The sequence below is a fragment of the Desmodus rotundus genome, chromosome X (genome assembly GCF_022682495.2).
Source record: "Desmodus rotundus isolate HL8 chromosome X, HLdesRot8A.1, whole genome shotgun sequence".
In the NCBI taxonomy this organism is placed as follows: Eukaryota; Metazoa; Chordata; class Mammalia; order Chiroptera; family Phyllostomidae; genus Desmodus; species Desmodus rotundus.
Window position 1 is genome coordinate 31,265,062 of NC_071400.1, and position 25,938 is coordinate 31,290,999.

Below are 25,938 nucleotides of genomic sequence, written 5' to 3' on the forward strand. Positions count from 1 at the left end.
GCACATCATAATTACATTACCCAAGATTAAAGACAAGGAAAGAATCTTAAAAGCAGCAAGAGAAAAGGAGACAGTTACCTACAAAGGAGTTCCCATAAGGCTATCAGCTGATTTCTCAAAAGAAACCTTGCAGGCAAGAAGGGACTGGAAAAAAGTATTCATAGTCATGAAAGGCAAGGACCTCCATCCAAGATTACTCTATCCCACAAAGCTATCATTTAGAATGGGAAGGCAGATGAAGCACTTCCCAGATAAGGTTGAGTTAGAGGAGTTCATCATCACTAAGCCTTTATTATATGAAATGGTACAGGGACTTATCTAAGAAAAAGAAGATAAAAAGTATGAACAGTAAAATGATAACAAACTCACAGTTACTAACAACCGAACCTAAAAAAAAAAAAAAAAAAAAGAAGCAAACTAAGCAAACAACTAGAACAGGAACAGAACCACAGAAATGGAGATCACAGGGAGGGTTATCAGCAGGGTAGTGGGAGGGGGAGAAAGGGGGGAAGGTACAGAGAATAAGTAGCATCGATGATAGGTAGAAAATAGAGAGAGGGAGGGTAAGCATAGTATAGGAAATGTAGAAGCCAAAGAACTGATATGTATGATCCATGGACATGAACTAAGGGAGGAGAATGCGGGTGGGAGGGGGGGGTGCAAGGTGGAGGGGAATAAAGGGGGGAAAATGGGACAACTGTAATAGCGTAATCAATAAAATATATTTTTAAAACATACTGATTGCGGCTAAGAGGAAGAAAATAAGGTATTGGTTTGTATAACCATTTTCAAACTGCATAACAAAAAGTAAATCATCCTATGGAAAGCACTCCTTTGTGACAGGTAAAGAGCTCTAGGGCTTTCGATGTAAAGGTAGAGGACAGAGGATCCAAACCTTGTTGTTTTGTTCCTTTGTGCTTTATTGAAGGGTAGTAATGTACCCCGCTGGGAAAGGAGTGCTGGGCCAGAGGCCTTGTCCTACAGGGCCAGACTCCCAACCCACAGTGAGCTTCCTGGATTCACTCATGCTTGCATTTTGGGGACAGGACAATGCTAGAAACTAATTGGACAACAGGCAGAACAGCTCCAGAGAGTATCCCCCTACAATGGAATCCCTGGTCAGTTAAAGAATATCTCTGTGCCTCAGCATACTCATCTGTGAACTGGAAATAATGTAAGTACCTGTGTTCCAGGGCTCTTGAGAGGGCCAGAGAAGGCGTGCTCTAGAAAGCACTCCGTGCTGGACTAGGCCCACCATGTTTGCTCAGTACCGTGTTGCCGCTAGTAGAGGCAGCAGTAACAGTGATCACAGATAAACAAGTGAAAGTAACTTGCTCTTATCGATTGTCAAATCATTTCAGATTATAATACTCCTTGGTGGCATCAGTGTGGGGAAATGCTGAGAGTACTGGGAATGCGGAACCATAGGTACTCAGTGGACGTTAGCTGCAGCAGTGATCAGCATTACTATTCTCATCCAGACTCGTGGTGGGAGATGTTGGCTGCAGGGGCCTCAAGGCCTCTGAGAGGCAGCATAGCATGGGATATATAACCTGGAAACCCTGGCCACAATTGTCTTCATCCACTTTCTTGCTGCATAAACCATTCTAAGTCTCAATTTCTTTGCTTGTTTTTTAATCCTTACCCAAGGACCTAGTTATTAATTTTAGATGGGGGGGGGGAGAAAGAAAGGAAGAGAAACATTGATGTGTGACAGAAACATTGATCAGTTGCTTTTTTAAGGCATCCTGACCAAGCACCGAACCCACACGTAGGCATGTGCCCTGACCAGGAATGGAACTTGTGACCTTTTGGTGTATGTGGTGGTGCTTTAACTGAGCCACACCAGACAGGGCTCTAAGCATCAATTTTTTAATCTTTAAAATATGTTTTTCACAGAACCTGCTTTGAGGGTTTTTACAAAGACTGAGGCAATGCATGAAAATCATCTAGCTCGGTTATGTGACGATTGGTAAGCACGAAATTACATGAGTCAGTTTGCCAGCCGTATCTCACAGCTTGAGCAGCATGTTCCTGGCCGTACTGAGAACACAGTTCTGTGACCTTTAGCTGCTCTGAGCCACTCTAGTAATAACGAGGTGCCTGATGACTTCATTTCATCCAAACGAGAAGTTTGCTCAGTAGCTAGTACTACTGTCATTCCCATTTCATAGATGGGAAACCTGAGACGTAGAGAGGATGTGACTTGCCTAAATCTGTAAATGTTGGAGCCAGAATTTGAACTTAGGAAATGGGCTCCCGAGCAGTCAGTCTTTAACCACTTCATTCCATGCTTGCTGCTTGGGAATTCAAACCCGGGTCAGCCGTCCACCTGGGACCCTTACCAGATGGACTGTGGAAGGAATTAGCGTCTTGCACTCACTTTCCTCTTTTGCCTCGTGTACTCTGAGGGTTCTATCTAGAACAAATGAGATAATGTGTCTGAAATGTTTTGAAAACTGGAAAGCACTATCTTAACACAGTTGGTAATATACCAAATCGAAAAACAAAACTTGGTAGAGTACCAGTAATGGATTTTTCCACTTGAATTCCTTTGTGTAGTGTTCCTTTAAACAACAGACACAATCAACTAACAGGCTGTTTGGAGGATATTATTTTTGGAAAGAGCTGAACTGGACAGGGGATGGCATGGCTGTTCAACATGCATTCATAGAGAACTCCCGTCACCTTGGTTGTATCTACATTAGTACTCTTCAATAAAGTGCAAAGGAACAAAATGTGGAAGTCTGGATCCTCTGTTTTCTACCTTTACAGCTCTTTACCTGCCACAAAGGAACACTTTCTATAGCATGATCTAGTTTTTCTTATGCAGTTTGAAAACCGTTATGCAGACCAACACCTTATCTTCTTCCTCATAGCTGTCCCCCACCACAGGCTGACTCTTACCCACTTCAATGCCGCCTACCTCAAAGGAACAGGTCAGGTCCCACCCAGCTGCCAGCACTTACAGAGCCCCCAGCCTAGGCTATGGCAAGGCATGTGATGGTGCAAGCCCTGCGCCCTTTCACCGGCCCCGCAACTGCTGCCCCCCAGCAGGGAGGCCACAGAGTAACAGGGAAGCAGACTCCCAAGACTGAACAGCTACCCTACAACCCCAACTCAAACTTGGGGGACATGGGGCACTGAAGTCTGTCAGGGCATCTGGGAAGAAACTGCCAAGATCCTGAGAGTAAAGTGATCATAGCAACTGTTTGGTATCAGGGAAGCAAAACTACTGGATGGACCCATCTTCCTCCATTTCTGTGGTCACCCTGTTGCTCCTCACTCAGGAAGCCTCTAGAGGGAAAGACTCCGAGAAGCAGATGGGAAGAGCTGAGAATGGCCCCAAAATACCCACCATCCACCAAACCCTTGAAGCTGCCTGTTCCTATAGATAATGCCGCCATTTAAATAGCCTTGCTGGAAGGGAATGGGCTGCCACACAGCCCGTTCTGGGAATGCTGGGGAACTGGGCCACTTTCCTCTCTCTAGGGCGACACGAAAGCAATACAGTATAGCGGCAAACACCTGGGATTTTTAGGGAGCCTGCTAGACCTAGGTTCAGGTCCTGTTCCCCATCTTACTAGCTGTTACCTTGGACAAGCCACCTGACTGCGCTGTGCCTCAGTTTCATCTGTAAAATGGGGAGAGTAATAGTACCTACCTATTTTACTGAATTGTTGTGAGAGTTAACTGACCATACAGATAAGTACCTAGAGAAATACATCAGCAATAGTTACGTGCTTGAATTGTTGTTATTGCTGAAAAACAGTTGAGCTGAGATCTGCTAGCACCGAGTCTTCCTCCACATAGTGCTGCTCCCTCATCCTAAATGGGAAGAAGTTGAGAGAAACACTTCTTCCAAATAAAATGTTCAACTATTTGGAATAAATGACCATTTGGTGGTATCGTTACTTGATTTGAAAAGGGGGTCAAATGATAAAGCCGTTTGAGGCTACTGCCCATCACTGTCACATGTCCAGCTCTCATCTACTCCTCCTTTGAGGCCTCTCTCAAGCCCCACACCTTCTGTGGAGTCTTCTAAGTTAACTCTTGACCACTGACCCCTCCTCGCATTCCAAATTTAACTACCACCATTATGCTGTATACTTTAGCACGTCACTGCATTCTGCCTTTGAGTCCTTTCAAATAGACCTAGGTTCAAATCCTGCCTGTACCACTCACTACTGGCTCTGAAATGGAGGAGAGATTACTTATTAATCTCCCAGAACTTCACTTTCTTCCTCTGCAAAACTGCAATAATTATACTATTTCACAAGAGTATTATGATTCCATGAGACACTAGTGGAAAATTCTGGCACACAGGGGATATTGAAAACATGTTGATTTTCTTCCTGACCTAGATTACAAGTGGGATGGCACCTGGAAGCATAACTTAAATTGCCTGTATTGAACCTAAGTACATTGAAGTAATTCAATAAATATATTGTTGGCTTAAAAGGATCTATTTAATATTGTACAAGAAATTTTAAACATACAATTTAATAGCAAGTTCTCAAATGTTTATAACACCGAACTCGCTCAATCTTTCTTTCAGAAGCTGAAGCTGCTGTGTGGAATATACACACATGAGACAACTATATGCTGCATAACAAAGGGACCGTGCCTTGGCCAGTGTGGCTCAGTTTGAAGGGGCGTCATCCTGTGGACTGAAAGGTTGCGGGTTCCAATTCCACTCTAGGGCACGTACCCAGGTTGTAGGTTCGATCCCCACTTGGGGTATGTACAAGAAGGCAGCCAATCATTATTTTCTCTCTCCTCTCCTTCCTCTCTCCCCACTTTGCTCTCTCTCTCTAAACACAATTTTTTAAATGTGCTCAGGTAAGGATAATAAAAATTTAAAAAAACACTAAGGGGCCATAAAATAACAAGGAACAACAGATAATGAGGGGAAAAGCTATCAAAACTCTCCAGCACAGACAGGGCAGTGACAGCACGTGTCAAGTCTTCCCCTGACACGTGGCAGTCTGTATCAGTGAATATGATCTGCGACCCTCAAAACATGGAATTTATTCTAAGGAGATAATTCAGCAAATGAGCTAACATGTACGTAGAAAGATATTCAATGGCATATAATTTATGATATCCAAAAATCAGAAATATGCTAATTAGCTAAATCACTGATATAGCATATTATCCTTTAAGAATGTGACTATCTAGAAATACTGATACAGAAAGATAACCATGTTGAACCAAGATGGTGGCGTAGGTAGACACACTGCGCCTCCTCGCACAACCAGAACTGACAGAGAACGGCAAGGGGGTCCGACACAAAGGAAATAAAAAATGAACATTCATCCAGACTGGTAGGAGGGGCGGAGACAGGCACCGGGGTGGAGAGGACTCGCATGGCCAGCAGAGTGTGGGACAAACGGGGCAGGCAGTCTGACCACTAGCAGACCCTGCTGCCCCACACTCGGGCACAGATAAACCAGACAAATGGCGGGGAGCGAAGCAGACTGCGCAACCCAGGGCTCCAGCGCAGGGAAATAAAGCCTCAAACCTCTGATTGAAAACGCCCCTGGGGGTTGGGGCGGCAGCGAGACAGACTCCGAGCCTCACAGGAGAGGTTGTTGGAGAGACCCACAGGGGCCTACGGCGTGCACAAGCCCACCCACTCGGGAACCAGCACCAGAGGGGCCCAATTTGATTGTGGGTAGCGGAGGGAGTGACTGAAACACGGCAGAGTGGAGCGGGCGACATTGCTCCCTCTCGGCCCCTCCCCCACGTACAGCATCACAGCACAGCAACCAGCGTTACCCCACCCCAGTGAACACCTAAGGCTCCTCCCCTTAAAGTAATAGAAGCACCAAGACAAAAAAAAAAAAAAAGGCCCAAATGACAGAACACTTCAAAGCTCCAGAAAAAATACAACTAAGTGAGGAAGAGACAGCCAACCTATCGGATGCACAGTTCAAAACACTGGTTATCAAGACACTCACAGAATTGGTTGAATTTGTTCAAAAACCAGATGAAAAAATGAAGCCTATGCTAAGAGAAACAAAGGAAAATGTACAGGGAATCAATAGTGATGCAAAGGAGACTGGGACTCAAATCAATGGTGTGGACCAGAAGGAAGAAAGAAACATCCAACCAGAAAAGAAGGAAGAAACAAGAATTTGGAAAAATGAGGAGAGGCTTAGGAACCTCCAGGACATCTTGAAACGTTCCAACATCCGAATTATAGGGGTGCCAGAAGGAGAAGAGGAAGAACAAAAAATTGAAAACTTATTTGAACAAATAATGAAGGAGAACTTCCCTCATCTGGCAAAGGAAATAGACTTCCAGGAAGTCCAGGAAGCTCAGAGAGTCCCAAAGAAGCTGGACCCAAGGAGGAACACACCAAGGCACATCAGAATTACATTAGCCAAGATTACACAGAAGGAGAGAATCTTAGAAGCAGCAAGAGAAAAGGAGACAGTTACCTACAAAGGAGTTCCCATCAGACTGTCAGCTGATTTCTCCAAAGAGACCTTACAGGCAAGAAGGGGCTGGCAAGAAGTATTCCAAGTCATGAAAGGCAAGGGCCTCCATCTAAGATTACTCTATCCCACAAAGCTATCATTTAGAATGGAAGGGAAGATAAAGTGCTTCTCAGATAAGGTCAAGTTAAAGAAGTTCATCATCACCAAGCCCTTATTATAGGAAATGTTAAAGGGAGTTACCTAAGAAATAGAAGATCAAAAATATGAACAGTAAAAATGACAGCAAACTCACAGTTATTAACGACCACACCTAAAACAAAAACAAGAGCAAACTAGGCAAACAATTAGAACAGGAACAGAACCATAGAGATGGAGATCACATGGAGGGTTGTCAATAGGGGAGTGGGAGGGGGAGGGGGGGAAAGGTACAGAGAATAAGTAGCATAGATGATAGGTGGAAAATAGACAGGGGGAGGGTAAGAATAGTGTAGGAAATGTAGAAGCCAAAGAACTTATAAGTATGACCCATGGACATGAACTATAGGGGGGGAATGTGGGAGGGAGGGGGTGGGCAGGATGGAGTGGAGTGAGGAGGGGGAAATGGGACAACTGTAATAGCATAATCAATAAATATATTTAAAGAAAAAGAAAGATAACCATGTTAAATAAATACAGTAGGTATAAATAGCATAAATCATATACAATATGTATAGTCTTATACAAATAGTATGTGTTTATATATACACACAACAGAGTTGCCTAGAAAACATTTGCCAAAATGTTAATAATTACTATCTTATACCTTTTTTACTGTTTGGATTTTGTACATAATGTATTTATCTTTATAATCAGGAAAAAAGGTACATTTTTATTTGGGGAAAATAAATCTCCTCCCAATGTGAGCTGCTTTATTCTTCCTACTTCAATTCTTTGCCACAATCTATAGTTTCCTTTCAGCTCCAAATGTCTAGAAGGCAATCAATTCTGCTCTGCCTAGCCTATTATAGCTGCCAGTCTGGTCAGAGGTCAAAATGCCAGGGAACTGTCAGGCTCTTTCTAAAGGGGATTCTTTGCACCGGATAGAAGAGAGTAGACCTACAGCTGTCACACAAGCGGTTTCTTCTCATTACATTTCAAACAGAACTCCTTGTATAAAGAGTCTTTATGCTCGATTAAAACTATCTACTCATAATGGAATGGGAATTAGGGATGGGAGGTTATTGTAGGGTCACTTTTTCTTCAAGGAAACAAGCTTTTCAGATACCTATTGCCTTGCTCAGAAGAATGCACATGGGTATGGGTGTGTGTGCACGTGTGGCTATATCTGTGTATGTGTGTGTGTATTCCTGTGTTACCTGCACTCAATCTCATAAAACACTTCGTTTGAGACTCGCATCACAATCCCAATTGAAATGTTACTTTGCGAATGTTTACTAGCATATTTATTTGCTGATTTCCATGTTTCCCCTCCAACTTCAGTCGCTAGGAAAACACCTATACACAGACCTTACAAGAGATATGAATACCCATGAAAACATTGGCCTGAAACAATGAAATAACCCAAGGGGGTTTCTGCTGCTTATTCTGAAGGCACTACCAAGATGAAAAAAATCATTCTTTACCTGCTTTATGTAGCATAACTGAGATTCAGCAATTCCATGAATGAAAGACTCTGCATTTCCATCACTGGCTAGTTGGGCTGAACTGCCCCACAGCATTTCACGAACAGATGGGGGATTCAGGTCTATGTGGAAGTCAGCTGAAATCTTACAATTGTTCCTTATATCAAATAGGGCAAGATTGATAAAAAAGGGTTCAACCTGGGAATAAAGACAATTCCATTTTTAAATTAAGACTTTTTTCAGATGGAGTGTGGGAAGGGACACAGATTACAAAATAATTATTTTATTCTTCAAGTTTTGGTGATTATAGTTCCATTCTGAGTTCAGTATTTAGCTAAAATTGCATTATGCCTCATTTGCACATAAGAAAGAACATTCTAAATAACAGGCCATCAAATTTTAACTTTTGTCAGATATAAACCATTTCACAAGTTATAAACATTTTTAAATGACAGGTAGAAATCGGAAGCCAAATTTACAAAATACCAATTGTTTTATAAATAAAATTTAATTTTCTACAGGGTTATTGACGTTACCCCCAAATAATGCCAATATTATGGATGAGAAATAAATCTTTTCTTGTGTAATGGTACAGCTTACGGGATCATACATTTCCTAGGAGTTAATATCAGTCAACATCCAATTACTTGACAAAAGCTCTGTTGCCCCACCAGCAGCGTTGGAAGACACTACTCCTCCCTACAGATGGCACGTGGAAGCTGGTCACAAAGCGAAATTTCATGCCAGATGGCATAAACATTAACCCTTTACACACAGAAAATCTACTAGTACCTTTCAGCTACCCTGTGAGAGAATAAATCACTGTGGATGTTTTTCAAAGATAAAGCCAGAACCGAAAAATGAGGACGGATCTAAAATGCAGTCTGTCTGGCAATTTTACATTTATGGTTTCAAGTATTTCTGAGCTACTCAAATGATCGGTGATAGCTAATAATTAGAATTTTCCGTGCAGAACAAAATGAATTCACTGTGAGAACAGTGAGTAAGGCTGGCTGCCTGCACAGCATCTGTGCCCCTGCACGGCTCTGGTGCTCATTACTCACGGCTCTGAGCCAATTTCACAGAAGTCTCTCATAGAATTCACAGATCTGAGGATTTTCTAGGTTCTGGCGACATGTCCCTCTTGGATGTCAAGAGCCTACTCTACCTGCTGTTTTGAATACATAAAACTTTCATAAATGTTAAGATGAACACATATTCATATTTTGATACAACAAAGACATATGAAATTCTTCCATCTCAAATACATCAAAACATGTAGTAATGGAATTCTCATCCAGTAAATTAGTTCTCAGTGACAAAAAAAAGAAAGGTGTCTCTTTAATGCACCAGTTTAAGGGAGGTAGAAGGAAAAGTCATACATACATTTGTGGGTGGTCCTTTTGCGTTGTCTCCAACTTGACCCAAGATATTAAAAGTTAAATCATGGCAATTTACCAGGAAACGTTTATTGCACTTTTCCTCAAATGGCTTTATATCAGGTTCAATTCCTGAAAAGTCCAATCTCTACAAAATAGATAAATCATTTGCAAAATAAAAAAGGATTCATATTAATATAGATCTATAGTAAAATTTGCAGAATCCAACACTTCTGTGTCCATTTTTCATTTGAATCCTTATTATTTTTTTCATTCAAGAAGCTTTGTAGAACTCTTAGACTAAGGTTCAAACACTGATAAAGAAATTCTGGAGGGAGATTTTTGAGACGCCAATCTAAGGCAAAGGAAAAGTCACAAGTCTGTACCATGACCTACAAAGCCCTATATTGTCATGACTTCCTACCTCACCCCACTCCCCTGACCTCGTCTCCTACCGCTCTTGCCTCCTCTGCCCTACCACCCTGTATTCCAGCCACATTGGCATCTTCAGTTATTTCTCTAGTATCCAAAGTACATTTCCACCTCAGGGACTTGGCACTTGATGTTCTGTCAGGAAGCCTCTTCCCCCAGACTGACACATGGCTTACTCTCTTCATTTCATCCCACTGGCACTTCCACAAAGACCTTTCTTTATTTAAAAACAAACTGCACCCACTCTGAGAGTCTATATTCCTTTTTCTTCATTCAGTATTCTAACAATACTTTTAAAATATTTACTTAGGTCTTTATTGTCTTCCCTACAAAATATATGTTCAAGGACAGTAGGCACTTTGTTTCTTTTATAGGCTGTACAGAAGGCAAAACTGACATGAATGGACATGGAAGGAATCAAAAATTACACAATGATCTCTAACTTGGAAGATTCAGTAGACTGTGATGTTATTAAATTCACTGCAAAATACAGATGAATAGCAAACATGGGGAAAGAATGAGTACAGATGAGTTCAGTTTGGGATGTGTTGAGTTTGAGGTGTTGTGAGTAAGGGATTGGAGAAACAGGAGAGGTCTGGGCTGGAGATCTGGATTTGGGAGTCAGTGGCAAATAGTTTGAGAAGGAGGACAAGGCTGAAACCCTGGTGAGCACCTATGTTTAAATGATGAACAGAGGGAGATGTGTCCACTTAGGAAAGTGATAAACACTGAGCTTAGCTGCTTCTAACAGAGCAGGGGATGTGCCCTGGGTGCCACAGATTATATATATTTGTATACACACACACATAGGCATATATGTATAAATTTATGGTCTACAAAAATGTTTTAAAGTTTATAAACTTTCTATAAACAAAGATATTGAGAGACAAGGAATTCCTCTCAGCAGGGGAGGAATCTGTCCCTCCCGAAACAAACTCACAGGATCCTCCTCCTCAGCTCACAGAGCACAGGCATTCTAAGTTTATCTGTTCATTCTGAATGTCCAAACAGACTTACATTCTGTTCACAAGTGGGAGGAAAAGTATAGATTGTGGGTCAACTTAAAATACTTTCATTAAGACCAGAGACATGCTAGGTGGAAAATGACTGGGGTGAATCGGAGCAGAAAATACTGCCAATGTGAAAAACTCATGCCAAGAAACACAAGAATTGTTCTCAATTGCCTAAGCAATTCAAACCAAAACAGGTAATGTGTGTGAAGAATCTTGGATAATTATAGCCATTCTGACCCAGCCTGTATCACTAACAAAATCCTCCTTAAAAGAGCCTAAAATATTATATGCATACCTGAAAGCACAACACTTCCCTCCCCAAGTCTATTTATCTACGATAGGAACAGAAATGTCTGGGCCGAGACAGCTCCCCCTTGAACTCGTATCTATCAGTGGAGCCAGAGGAGGCAAGTCATTGCCATGGAGATCAGTTCTAATTTCCGCCCATTTATCAACTCTCCTTGCTATCTTCCTCAGACACTGGAATGTGAAGAGAATCTGGACTAAACCACCCCAACCTCCAAGTCCTCTCCCTTCTGCGGCCTGTGAGTGCAAACACTGGGACATATGGCTTCCCCAGTAGTTCAAAGTTGGAGCCATTCCCTTCAGTCAGTCAGTGTTTCTTTATTCTTTAAGGTCAGAGATAGAAAGCATATCTGTAAACACTGAACTGCGGCCAAAAGAGAAGGCTGCTATTATACAATGGCGCTATGCCTAGTAAAGGTACTCAACTCATACAGCATGGATTTCTTTGTAGTTAGACTGCCTTGCATAATCGACATTCAATTCAATTTTTTGTGTCCTTAAAGTTTCATCACAACTGTGAATTTTTCTGTCATGCTGTAGCTCACTGATAAGTAATTCAAACATAAAATCGGTTTAGTTCCAAGACCACAAAAACACCACACCACAGTGTTTTTTTTTTAAAGATGCTGAACTGAATTTCAACCACAGTCAATTGGCTTCTTTGTACACCATGAAAGGGGCTGACATGTCCAATTAAAGTCCAATCATGGGGTGGCGGTGGGGGGGTGGGGTGATCAAAGGCTCAGACATGTTTGGAACAAGGAAATTTCAGAATGAATATCTTAGAACTAACATTCCCTATGCTAGACTTTATACTTTTTTTTAGTCATGTAACTTACATACACAATATAATAATGATATGGGAAGAAAAAAAGGAAAGATGAAACACTTAAAACAAATTTTCTCCAAATAAGAAAAATGCCACATGAGAAAATAAAATTATTTGGGAAAAATTTCTGCATTATTTATAGACTATGTACTTTTTCCATTTCAAACCAAAAAAACTGTAATTAGGGAACTGTATGAAGCAAAAAAACAAAAAAACAAAAAACAAAAAAACATCAAATCAGTCTTCCCCAAATTATTTTATGTTTTCACTGAAAGAACTAGAATTCTTATTATATAATGCATATTTTTCTATTTCCAAAAAACCCAAAGATTTTAATTAGAAATCACATGTGGACAAAGTAAAAAGAAAAAAATTTGTCTCCCCTCAAATAACTTCATTTTCTCACGAAATGTGTTCCATTAGGAAAAATAAACGTAATACTTAAATACTGGAGAATTTTTTCCACTTAAATCACAGAAGTTTAATTAGAAAAATCATGAAATGAAATATTGACTGCATACCTGTTAGTTCAAAAAGTACCTAGCTCTCATGAAGAAGGTTAAAACACACACACATAAACTTCCACTTCTCTGCACCACATTCCATTTAAAGTGAAATTAAGCCAGACATGGAAATTACCCCAGTTTTACAGGCCTACATCCAAAGTGGAAAATAAATCACCTGTGTCATATGACCCGGTGGTGTTGTGCATACTGCAGATACTGTCAGTAGCGCACAATTAGACCTAATAGGTTAAAAGAGCACTAACACCATCTTTAAAGAATTGTTTAACTTGTCCATTTTGAGGCATGAGAAGAAGTGAAAAGTATATATAGAACTGAGAAGGAACACCATATATATTTGGTCCCAAACTATATGCATATGTGACAGTCCTCTTGAGTGAAGTTAGTTGTTAAGCTACTTGCTCAAAGTGGACAAGGCAAATAAATATAAAGCAATCAGCATCACACAGGGGCGCAAAAATCAGTGATTTCAACATTTTACAGGTGTTGAGTTTTCCAAATAAGCAACAATTCAAGGATTATTTAAAGAAACATATTATCAATACCTGAACTTCCGAATCAAAAGAAAAGAGGTTCTGTCTTCCATCTCCTCTACTGAGTTTGTTCAGCTGTTCAGTTTCTCTTCCATACTAAAAAATTTTTAAAATATATTTATATATATACACATACACACCAAACGTTACTTTATTTCCTTCAAAACAGTATTAAATACCACTTAAATATATAGTTTCTGTGACACTGGCAATCTGATACGGCTTCGAAAATATGCCATTTCCACGTCCACAGGATGGATAGAGACTGCCTGCCTGGTGGAGAGTCACTGTCACCATGACGCACAACAAGCCACCGATCAGGCTCTTGGACTCTATGTTCCTCTCATAACACTGGGGATATTGTTCCACCCATAGTAGTAAAATAAGGATCCGAGAGGTTTTGGGTGCAGAAGGGAAATAAACACACACAGCCATGGTGCTAGCCAGAGAATCTGCATACAACTGTGATCGGCAGCTTAGAAAAGACACAGGGGCTGCACAGTCTGGAACGACAGAGAGTCAGAGCGGATATGTCGAAATCTATAAAATCATACAAAGGCTAGATCAGGGGATCATGAGTGTGTTCTTAAATTTTGGAAAATATCTTCGAAGCGTAAGAGAATAATAATTTTAAAATATTAGAAGTAACTTGTACGATTGTGTAACTTACTAGTCCAGGAAGACAAATAAAGTAAAATTAACTAGGTCTGACATGGATTTCAATAAACGGGTTATTAAACCTTCTAATCTATAGTAGTATAGAGTCCACAGAGTAAAATACGTAACCTTACTAAGATAGGTGTGATAATCACCTCTACTCTTTCGCAATTAGCTCATTTCAAACTCCAAGGAGCAGAGCAATGAACACAAATTATATATGTTCACCAAATCTTTATCTGATGGATTTATATACATATGCATTTACATATAGAGAATATGATTTGCATATGAAATCAACATATACAAATCATTAGATTGAATATTCTGTTCAATCTGTATGAATAACCCCTTGAAACAAGAATATTTATGTTATGAATGACATAGAGCACAGTCAGCTTTCCATACAGTCAGTCAACCTACCACAGATCAAAAATACTTTTTTAAATGTTACCTCGTTGCTGAAGTGTACTATGTAATCGGTCCTGCAATGGTTGCATCTGTGCTAAACATGCACACACTTTTTCTGGTAATTATTCCCTAAACAATACAGTATAACAAATATTTACATAGTATTTACATCGTATTAGGTATCGTAAGCAATCTAGAGATGGTTTAAAGCATACAAGAGGGTGCGTGGAGGTCATATGCAAATACATCATGTTATATGAGGGACTTGAACATCCTGGAGTTTGGTTATCCCCTGGGGTCCTATAACCCCAACCCCATGAGGACACTGAGGGATGACTGTAATTGAACGGAGTAAGTAGCAGCAAATAAAATTATTAAAGTCACAACAATCTAGAAGTACTTCCTGGCATCTAGGGGAAAAAATAAGAATTTCCAAACTTTCAGCTGGTGCCGTACAAGTCCAGCTTTAGCAGTGTAACTTTCGTTTTCAAATCTCTACCTGTTGCACTGATTTGCTATAGTTTTTAACTTAGAAACGACGTTGGCTGGGGTGAAGGGATTGAGAAAAAAAAAAGAGAAGAAATGGCATTGCCCAATGGAATCCAGCATTAAAACGTTAATAGATAAGCCTGCACTGTCTTAGCTGAAGGCAAGTTGCCATAAGAAAGATGTACCTTCATCAGCTCCGGATGCATGCTCCTTTCCAAACTGGCCATGATGTTCTCGGCTTTTCCTTGGCTGCTAGTTTCATCATCTGCAAATTCATTCAAAGCAGATGTTCCAAATCATACAGACCATTACGAACCACCTGAGAGGAATATCCTAACTATCTCTCCCACCCCATCCTCTCCTACTAGATTTATTGCAAAGAATTTTGATTATGAAAGCATAGGGAAAACTTTAATGGACTTTTGAAAATCTGCCATGAATTCCCTAGCCATTTTAGTCTGGTTATATTTCATGTGTCAGAGCCGATACAGTATCAACTCTTAAAAAAAAAAATCTATCAACCTCCATAGTCGCTTTTACTGAAGAAGCAGGCCAACCTTCAAGATTATGAGTTGTATATTCACCCTCCACAACAGACATTTCCATAGATTAAAGGCAAGAGCTTTACAATAATGAATCATTTAAAAATGCTGACCTTGTGTTGCTTCTACCGTCTCCTTTTTCTCTTGCACTAAACTGTCAGTATTGATCTGGATAATCTTTTTCAAAGTTATCAGCCATTCCTCCATCTCCTGCTCCGTTTCAGCGGCGAGATAATGGCTGTACTTATCTAACATCTTGAGTTCAAAAGCATAACGGCGCATTTTGGGGCACTAGAGGAAACAAGAAAGCATGTGTTCAGTTAGTGTTTGCTCTTTTCATATTAGATTTCATTAGTTTGTTTATTTCTACCTCAGCACAGCATATAGGCACATCGATACTTTTATGAAAGAATTGCTTCTTCCGACTAGAAATAGAAACTCCAAGACGATGAATGACCACGCCAAACACATCTTTTCTGTTCCCTCGGTACTAAGCACAGTGGTATATGCATGAAGTTGGCATAAAATACTACCTGTTGAGTGGGTATTATTGTTTAAGGGCTTTTGACATCTATCCATCACATTTAGATAATCAAGCTGCTACATAAAAGTAAGCAAATGTTTTACCATTTCCACGCTGCTTAAAGTTTTCCTTGCATATTTACAAATTTTCAGAATCAGTCCTTAAAAACAAGCTTACATGTGACCCGAAATAAATCAGGTCCTTGCTTTATATCATAGCATGAAATGCAGTATCAATACCTAATTCACTTTAGCATGCATAATATGCGTAAGAGAAAACTGAAGTTGATTCACATTAAATTGTGGCTCCCAGTAAAAAAAAATGTGGAAATGACCAATGCTGAATACTAGGCAAAGCCTCTTCCTTTCCTCAAACACGATGACACACGCTTTTATATTACCACCTTCTCTGTCAAGACCAAAGAAATAACACACTCCGTCTCCCAAATACCTCAGTATTAGTTTTAAGAAAGGTTCGTGAATCAACAATTTTCTACTACATAGTCATTATTCAAGAAGGAGCCAAGAAACTTCCTCCTTCTTATCTTCAAAGTGTAGTAAAGGATGACATTAAACTGCTGTAGCAAGTCACAGAGATTTATATATTTGAAAATATTTGAGAGGGGGCATCATAAATGAGGAAAGGAGAACCTAGTAACGCAACAAACAATGGTCAGTCCAGACTAGAGCTCAGTGAGGAATTCTGTGATTTGTGTGTGCCCTCTTTCCTTCAGTAAAATAAGAAAGCTGTATGTATATGGAGATATAAATACATCAATCGCCTAGATTTTCGTATTCTTACAAGTTGTGTTTTGTTTGATCCTATGGTAATCTCATTTGATCACGTAAATAGACATCATTTTACAATTTTCAAAATTAAGACTCAGATAGTTTGAGGCCACTGAAACCACATCTCGTGCCTCCCAATCAGCCCAGTGCTCCTTCTAGTTAAAGATGCCACCCTGGCTCTGTAGTAATGGCCCCTTTGTCTTGGTCAATTGACTTCCTACTTAGATCATCTCTCTGCCCTGTCCCATTCCGTCTTTACCCCTCAGTAATTCAAATCAGCAAACATTAGTTAAGTCACTGCTGTATGCAAAACACTGCTAATTATTATAGAGGATACAAACATGTTTAAGATATGGTCCCTATGGTCTAAAAGTGATGGTGCCAAACTACCCAGAACTTAGTATGAGATTCACAAATTAGAGTGTAATAGAGGAAAAGCCAAAGTGGTCGCACAGGGGAGGTGGGGTTTCATTTCACTTGGTGGGCATGAAGGTGAGGAAGAAATAGACAATGTTTCACGGTAGACATGCCATTTGAGCTGAGCCTTAAAAGATAACGTTCCAACAAGAGGAACAGAAGGGGAAACTATAGGTTAAGCAGAGAAGCAAATGTAAGAAAGGCACATACATGTGAAGCTCTGTGGAGGGCTTAGACTGATACGACTAGACCACAAAATGTATAAGGGGATGCAGGGGGGATGAAGTTAGAAAGCAAGATAAGGCCCAATCACTATGGGCTTGCAATGCCATAGAAAGAGCTTTAGACTCACTCTGTAAGAAAATAATAAATCAAGAGACAAAGGTTTGGGGCAGACAAGTGAAGGACCCTATCTATGTCTTAGGAAGATACATTGTATCAGGACAACAAATGAGAAGGCAGGAAGGCAAGACTTTAAGCCTTCTTAACCCATTTAAGCAAGAGAAGAGAAAACAGACAATCAGAGGAATGGCAGTGACAATGGAAAAATGGCAAGAGAACCCTGGCTATTGTGGCTCAGTTGGTTGGAGCATCGTCCCGTAAGCCAAAGGATCATGGGTTCAATTCCCGGTCAGGGCACATACTGATGTTGCGGGTTCAGGTCCCAGGTTGGGGAGCGTATGAGAGGCAACAGATTGATGTTTCTCTCCTACATCAATATTTCTCTTCCCTCTCTCTTTCCCTTCCTCTCTCTCTAAAATCAGTAAGCATGTTCTTGGGTGAGGATAAAAATGACTTTTTTAAAAGAAAAATGGTAAGAGATTCAAGAGGCTCTTGGGAGCCAGACTTCAAGGGATTGAGTAAACACCTGAATACGGGCACAGAGCGAGCGTGGGCTAAATGCAGAAGAATAGAGTTGTGTAGTCTGAACATTTTGGTGGGTGAGATGCCATTAACCAAGAGAGAAAAATGCTGAGGTTCTTATAATTTGATCAGTAACTCATTTTGAGAAAAAGAAATATTACCTCTACGGCCCTACCTGAACAACGTCAATGCAGGCGTCCAAGTAGATGCAACCTTTAGATTCCTTTGAATTTTTCTCATCTTTATAGGAATTGAGAATATATGAACCATCAGGAAGCTGAGTCAAGTAAAAATACCGTCTCTTGAATACCTATGAGGAAAAAAAACAGCAATGATACACTTATTACATATACATTGCATTTGAACAGTTTCTTTGAACTAAAAACCTTGAAAAGCTTGCCACAGGCATTGTATCTGGACAATCTTCAGACAACTGAGAATTTTTAAGGAATTATAATTATTTTCATTTTTTTTTAAGATGGAGAGTTTGAAGTGATTTACTCAGTTAATTAAATATCTAGAGAAGAGGTTTTAACACGTTAAACTTTATAAACTATTTTTGTATCTGAATTACTATCCATTTCACTACAGCATCCTTTTTTCATTTAATAGCAAACCATGACTGGTGTCTTATCATGTCTATCATATCACCACAAATCCAAGTGTAAACATAAATACATCCATACACAAACACACCCCTCTATCATATACCTCACCTGCACATCTTACTGCACTCACCTACGCCATTCTGGTGTCCCTACTTCTGCAAGTCCAGCTTACAATGCACTCACTGGCAGTTACTGGTTACCTACCAGTTGTTGAGTGCACTGAATGCTAAGATTTGAGTCAATAGGCCCGATGGGATGGTGCCATTCCTTCGCAGCTGGGAATTCACAACAGTTAAGAAATAGCCTGTTACTACAACTCACAGCAAAGCCATAGGAATTGGGGGAAAGGAGGAAGACAACCCAATTCATTCACGCTATACCCCTCTACTTTCCCCTCAAAAGACTCTTGGTCCTGATGAAGGAGGTGAGAAAAGGGGATTCTGAACTCTCTGATGAATCTATGCTTCTTTCAATAAGCCACAAACTCCGAGCTATGTCAAGCATTTGTTATAGTAAAAACATCCAGGATGATGGATCTAAAATCGTTTCAGGGAATGGCAAGAAAGACTGGAAAACACACTTTTGGTGAGGAAATGCATTCCAATGCATATTGTCTTATTTGTAGAAGTTCGCTTTCAGATTTAAGCTTGCCATTTTCAATCACCCATCCAATTATCCAGTTATGATCTCTATTTTAAGATCTGTAATTATGAAAAGAATATTATTTGGCAAGATCATTCTTGAAAGCTACTTCACTTCTAGCAAAATACCTGAAGTATCAACGGTTTATTTCTCCATAGCACAAGTAGACAAAATATAGAAACATGTTAAGGGCCATTTCTTTTTAGGGAAACCAGTAAATAGAAGTAATAAGCCTGCAGTTATTTTGGAGTTGTTTCAACATCATTGATTTTGCAATGAATGACAGAAATATACCAATGGGAAGAACACCCTAACAGGTTAGACTGGTAAATGCTATAGCTTCTATTTCAGGGAGTGGCCATGTAAGCTGTCATATCAACAGAAAGGAGTCCAAGGGAAAAAATATATCACTTTGTTCTTCAATCCCAATGAAGTTACATGTTACTGCATTAAGATACAAAGTTACAGAAAGTATGTGTGTGTGTAGGACATGCATATATTCTCATATTTGATTCACCCACACTTAAGTTTACTGGAGATATAACTGAAGAAATCTAGATTGATACACAAGGAAATATTAATCATAATGGTAAGCATACATATACATATATATTCGGTTATTTTCATGACCATGGTTCATTCACATCTGTTATTAAAATAGAATCAGAAGTCATTAAATTACATACTGAGATTATAAATGAACAAAATACTATGTTTCAAAAAATCATAATAACAAAAATTAAAATACATTTTTGAGGCCAAAATTAATATGAAAAAGTTACAACCAGATTAACTCTGAACACTGATCAAATCTAAAACTCAGTGATATAGTCTGTACAATCCACTTGCAAAGTCCATAGCCAGCAACAAAGAGGGGGGCAGGGGACAGGAAAATGCAGTGCAAATATTTGTGGCACAGAGTCAAATTATAGTCAGAAAAGATTTTTTTCGTGTATAGCTGCCTCTCCAAGCAAAGGCGTTGTGTGGCAGCCGCCACTTCCAATATTAGCCAAGCACATCATTACAAGAGAGATGGAAAGGGATTTGAAATTACAGTAAATCACTTCCTGTAAGATTGTAATTATGTCTAAATGTGACACTGAGGTAGGGAGCTCATGAATCTGGGGAGAGAGCAGATGCCTGCAAGTCGTATGATCTTGATTCTCGTCCAGCACGGAGGTTGTCCTCGAGACTCTGCTTTTTTCCCCACTTTCCTCACTTGTAAAATGATAGGATCAGACTAGATGATCTGTAAGATCATTTATTTCATGATCTACAAATAATTTTATTAAAACTGAATGAATAACACAGCAGCCTTCCTAGGCTAGGGGCCACCCTCCCCCAAGCGATTCCCTACAAGCTTAAAAAAAAAAAAATCACACAGTTTGTATAGTAAAGAAGTTTTTAGAAGTCATTTCTGTATAAATCAGACTCTGCTTCAACAGATCTATAAGATCTCTTCCCATTCTTCTATTCTATAACATATGTGAGTGAGGTTTCAACTTCTGGGAAACCTTTAAGGTACCCTTCACAGAAGAAAGGAGTAGCCTAAATCTCTCAAGTGGAACCCAAAGGAAAATCAGAAACATTACTTTCATGACAGAACAGTGGTAATTACTCTATATCATACCTTTCTTCTGAAGGCCTCAGGTCCTTTGTAACCAGTAACTAACTGTTTTAATGTCAATCAGGAATAAGAATCATTATCCACATCTTACCTAACAGCAAACTAAGAGTTCACTCAAATTCACACAGGCATGTCAGTTTTGGAACCAGAATGAGAATCATGTGATAGAGACAAAGAGAATTTTGCCCTCACCTTTCCAATGGCTTCCCATCAAGGATGGAGTAAGGTCCAAAACATGCGCCATAGCCTGGGATGATGTACGTGATCTGGCTTCAAATTATCTCTTGGACTTTATTTCTAAGTATGCTGCTCCAGCTACACCGGCTTTCCTGCTGTTCCTCAAGCATCCCGAGCACTCCTCTTACCCATATATCCACATTCTTCTCCCTCATTTCTTTCACATCTTTACTTGAATCTTGCCTCCTATGAGAGGCCTTCTAGGACCAACTGCCCTCATTATATCACCCTATTTTATTTCTTTCACAGAATGGTTACTGTCCAAATGTATCTTATTTATCTATCTGTTTACTTATTTGCTCTCCGTCTCTTAGATTGCTAAGGACCATGTCTCATCCACTGCTGTACCCCCCAGGACCTACAGCAATGCCTGGACTCAATAAAATTCTGCAAAATCAGGGATGAATCAATGAGCAATTCATTCTCCAGTGCAAATTTTCCAGAGGTTTCGTGCAATAGAATGGTGCTTCTTAATGCCCATGTTCTTCCTCCTCCTCCCCTTTATTATTTTTCTTAGGTGGTGAAGTCAGCTGAAAACTCCCCATCTTATTCACTGAGAAGCACGAATCCTGGCAAAGGGCCCACTCAGACCACCCAGAACAATAAAACAGAGAGGAAGCCAGAGATCATTCTGAAGGCCCTGAGCTGTCTGGATGACAACCTTTTAAACATGACCCTTTCTGGAGCAGGAAGACAGGCCTTTTATCATTCATCTGAATCAAAGGCCAAAGGCAAGGTCTGAGCACCCAGTACCCTCTAATTCAGCAGACCCCTTTATCATTTTATAAATATATCTCAAGACTGTTTACCTATATGTGTTACCTAGAGGGTAATTATTTTCTGCTAAATTACATGAACCAGGAGCCCTGAGAAAGGATGGTCTTAAGGCTTTAGCAAAATAGGTGGGCAAAGTAGGTGGGCCAGGAACAATGTAGAAATGGGGCCAGGGGAACTGACTTGACTAATGTCTCAGACAGAACAAAAAAGGCAGTGAGGACAGGGGTAAAGCAAGACAGCAAGAGACGTACTGGGCCTCAGAGCTGTTTTATGCAAAGATAAGACACATGGAGAAGAAAACCTCACAACTTACCAGCAAACTGGGTTGTAGTTAATTACAGCAGAATGTGAGTAAGTCTACCCTGCTAAAGAACCCCCACCAGAAGGCTGACAATCTAATGTCACTCATCTGTCTCCACCCTATCATTTTACAGTCCCGCCAAGTTTTAATGGGTCACACAGGTCTACCCTCTGGGAAACTGGTTAAAAATCAGATAGCTTTTCTTAAATAATTACACCATATCTGGGCACTGGAGATTTTCTAGCTATTTAGTTTTGAGGCAAAATCTAGTAGTAGGGTCTAACAATGCAGCCTTCTCATTACAAATGAGCTGTTTCACCAGTTTTGTTTCAGCATCTCATGACCCTGCTCAAATTTTCAATGACTCTGAATTACCCACATGGTAAGACTCACATGCCTGATCTGGGACTCAAGCAGCTCCCACAATCTTACTAATAATATAATAACAATTGCTGATATCTATGGACTGCTTACTCCATTACATTGTCTGGCTAAGTGTTTTCATTATGTCACCTAATGCTCGTAATGATGCTGTGTGGTAATTACTATTATCATCTGCATGTTACAGAGGAGAAACTGAGGCATGGGGAAATACCAAAGGTCCAGACCAACTTCATCTCCCATGGCTACCCAACTTCTCCCAACACAACTGCCCTGTACATACTGCCTGCCACACTCACCTGTCTGATTCCCTTCCTTTGAGGCCCTACCTCCTTCAAGAAGCCTTCTCTGACCCCAGGTCACAGTGATCTGGGCTCACATAACACTTGATCTCTGTACCACCTTTAAACAATTCCTTATTTGTACTGTCTCGTCCCCCCAAATAGGTTTTAAGATCTACATGTTACACTTCTCTTTACCTTCCACAATGCTAACGTGTTGTACTAGTATCCAATATATACTTGGTGATGAATTCATTGACTCCTAATAATATCTGGCATATGAGAAGCCGCTAATAAATAATTTTATGCAGTCACCAATGAATGATGGAAGCAAAATACAAAAAACTATGAGAAATCCCTTACCCATAAAATGACTGCAATCCATTTATTAGCTGTGAGAGACAGTGTGGTAGACTTGGGAATACAACACAGTAATATGTCAAAGATAGAAGACTTGTCTCTTCTTTTTGTTCCAACAAATACAGTAACTTTGGCCTCCCAGTAAATATTTTAATATCATATGTGCTTTCTTAGGTAAAATCCTCTTTTGATTTGTTGTTCTCCCATTGCAAAAGAAGAAAAAACCCTCCCAGAACAGTTGAAGAATAAGTAGGGACTTTTAGACTGTAGCTATATAGCAAATAACTCTCTTTTGTGCCAAAAAAAAAAAAAATACAAGAAAAGGAAAGGGTACCAAAATAGAATCATATATCAAGCAGTTGAACTCACAACCCTGATAACATACCAAAACACTTCAACGTTTAATTGCTAAGGATGGGGAGGAAGAAGCTAGAGGAATGTGATCAAAATGAGCCAAGAAGATGCATAAAGGTGGGTGTCCCGAGGGTTGGTCAAGAATCTGCAACAGACATTTTTAAATGAAAAAGCACCCTGAAGAGCAGCTTCTTCCTTATTCCATATATCATTATATCCCTTAGGAAAACCAGTTCTAAATACCAAGGGAAGGTCATGTCCAATCTCATAGCTAGCTCGTCCACATTAAATTCCTTCAATGATACAGAAAGTTTTAAAACAGCAGATGTGTCTAGTAGCTACTTGAGAAAGAGAGAATGGAAATGAATAGGTTTCTGTGGGGACTGGAGTCTGTCAAAGGGATCATCGTTTCCTTTCTATGTTATCTTAAACCTCTCTCCAAAACGTTTCCAGGAATTGAAGAGAGGCCATGGGTGTGTTCTCATTAACTAGAAAGTACTAATTGAGGAAATTAATCACATATGACAAGGCTTGTCCTGTATGAACATGAACACCAAGAACAAAGCAAATTACAAGCTCTGAGTAAAGTGATCATTGAGTCCAGACAACCAACAGAGCTTCTGCAAGAGCTGTGTGATGCCAGCATCCTCCTCAGTGAAAGGAAGTGCTTGGGCACGGACATTGAGACTTCTTGACGGACACATATCAGTAGCTGCTCTCTTGTAACCTGGATTCCTCCGGGCTACCTTCTCAGCCAATAATGGGGATGCTCAGAAAGCACTTCTGGGAAAATAATGACAACTGTAGAAAATGGTGAAGACTATATCTTAACAACAGACTAGAATTGGGAGGAAGGTATACACTGGAGAAAACGCAACCCATTATTCCATAAATATGGGGGCATATAATCTTCCAATATGAATAACTCAGCTTGGTTCCTGCTGACTCTCTTCTCTCCTCTCTCAAAGAGCCTAGCTCAGCAACAACAGCCGAGCAACAGCTAGCTGGAGACAAGCAGCAGCTGTTCCCTTCAGCCAGACCATGCGGTAACCAGGTTGCTTCAGATCCACCACCCATTTCATGAATTTCTGGCCTGTTACCCTAGAGCCCATTACCATTGACTTGAATGTTCTTGGAAATTTTCTGGCAGCGAGGCAGGGCTAACTTTCTAACACAACTCGTATATGAGTTACTTTGGCAACATTATTCACATCACGTTATAGGTCACATGGCTGCTTTCTCAGAAGACCTTACAGTAGGTATTTTTTAATTCCCTTTTATCTGCTGGATTTTGCTGACTCTCTTCTCTCTTCCCTTCATTCTTTTCTTTCCCCCCCCTCATAATTTTATTTTTCCATTCCTTGCTATTACATTCCCTTATTTCTGACAGTCAAAATGCCCAGGAAAAGGACTTGGACTTGTTGATAAAAGCACTTTAAAGTAGTTGCACATCATTTCAAACTTTGCAAAGGAGTAAGGCTACATAATTCTTTAAATCCAGAAATTTTTAGATGAATAAGGACTCTTAAACGCACACTTCACTCTAAAAGGCAGCAAGCTGCTCTGCTCTAATCCCTGTCAGCCCTAGAGTGATCTACAGGCCAGTGTCAAGCCACAGCGCATCAGGGAGGCACAGATAAAACAGGAGGGCGACGCATGGCTCCTGCAGGCTGTTATTTGCCGATGAGTCATGATGAATACCCAGATCCTTCTGCTGTAGCTTCCTGGTTAGTCTGCTGTGAGTTTACAGAGCTATCACAACTTGAACTCTCCAATACAAAAGGTTCTCTGCTCTCAACTCTGTGAGCTCTAGCCCTGCAGTGCTCCTTGCTAAAACTACGAAAGCTCACCAGTGTGGGCTGAAGGTTCTAAGGTGGGGGACTGCAGATGCACCGAGGGTAAAACTGATATTTTCAATATCAGGAAAATGAATATGATGATAACATAGCCAAGTCATCTTCCTGTTTGCTTGTCTTCACTTCAAAGACATCAGAGTAGAAACAAATACATAGAAATGTCATTTCAGAACATCTCATAAATCCTGTCACCCCTTTGCTTTATTTCTTCTGCCTCTGCTTCTCTCAGCTCTCCAAGAGCTGGATCAGCCACTCACCCCACCTTTAGCCTGTCTCCTAGGCCTGAAGCAGGAGGAGGGTGTATGACCCTTCACCCTGGAACAGGACACCTAACAACACAAGCCCAAGTGCCTTGGGGCACCTTGGTTCACAGGCTTGGATTTCCACTTTGGCCCTCACTCCAAATTACAGCCTGGCAACTACGAAACTGCTGCCCATCCCCCATCTGCTCCCCACCTGGCTGTATACACTCACATGCCCTCTATTTATACGCAGAGAGAGTGCAGTAAACACTTCAAGTTTCAGGTAATATCAGCAATGCTGAACTAAATAACTATTAAAACACAATTACTATAGGAAAAAGTATCTTGCCAAATCCCTCTGACACCTTAATTGAATGTGGCTGGACCTTCCTGTCATACTCACTCTAGCCATAAACCCTAAAATACAGCACTACTGCTATTGCATAGGGGGTAAAACCAGCAGAATATAGGATATATATTCACTTCCCGGAAATCCA

At 40.3% G+C, this 25,938-nt stretch overlaps 1 protein-coding gene across 5 annotated transcripts in view; it reads right to left on the reverse strand.

Moving 5' to 3' along the window:
- DOCK11 (dedicator of cytokinesis 11) overlaps positions 1 to 25,938 on the reverse strand; it is a 186,620-nt gene that overhangs the window by 110,388 nt on the left and 50,294 nt on the right. For all 5 annotated transcript variants that reach the window (XM_053917159.1, XM_053917158.1, XM_053917161.2 and 2 more), the window contains exons 7-12: positions 17,951 to 18,085; positions 15,297 to 15,474; positions 14,827 to 14,906; positions 13,097 to 13,180; positions 9,455 to 9,595; positions 8,069 to 8,266 (exon numbers count right to left, since the gene is read on the reverse strand). In XM_053917159.1, the coding sequence (XP_053773134.1) occupies positions 8,069 to 8,266; positions 9,455 to 9,595; positions 13,097 to 13,180; positions 14,827 to 14,906; positions 15,297 to 15,474; positions 17,951 to 18,085 (816 nt within the window). The remainder of the gene's footprint in view (positions 1 to 8,068; positions 8,267 to 9,454; positions 9,596 to 13,096; positions 13,181 to 14,826; positions 14,907 to 15,296; positions 15,475 to 17,950; positions 18,086 to 25,938) is intronic.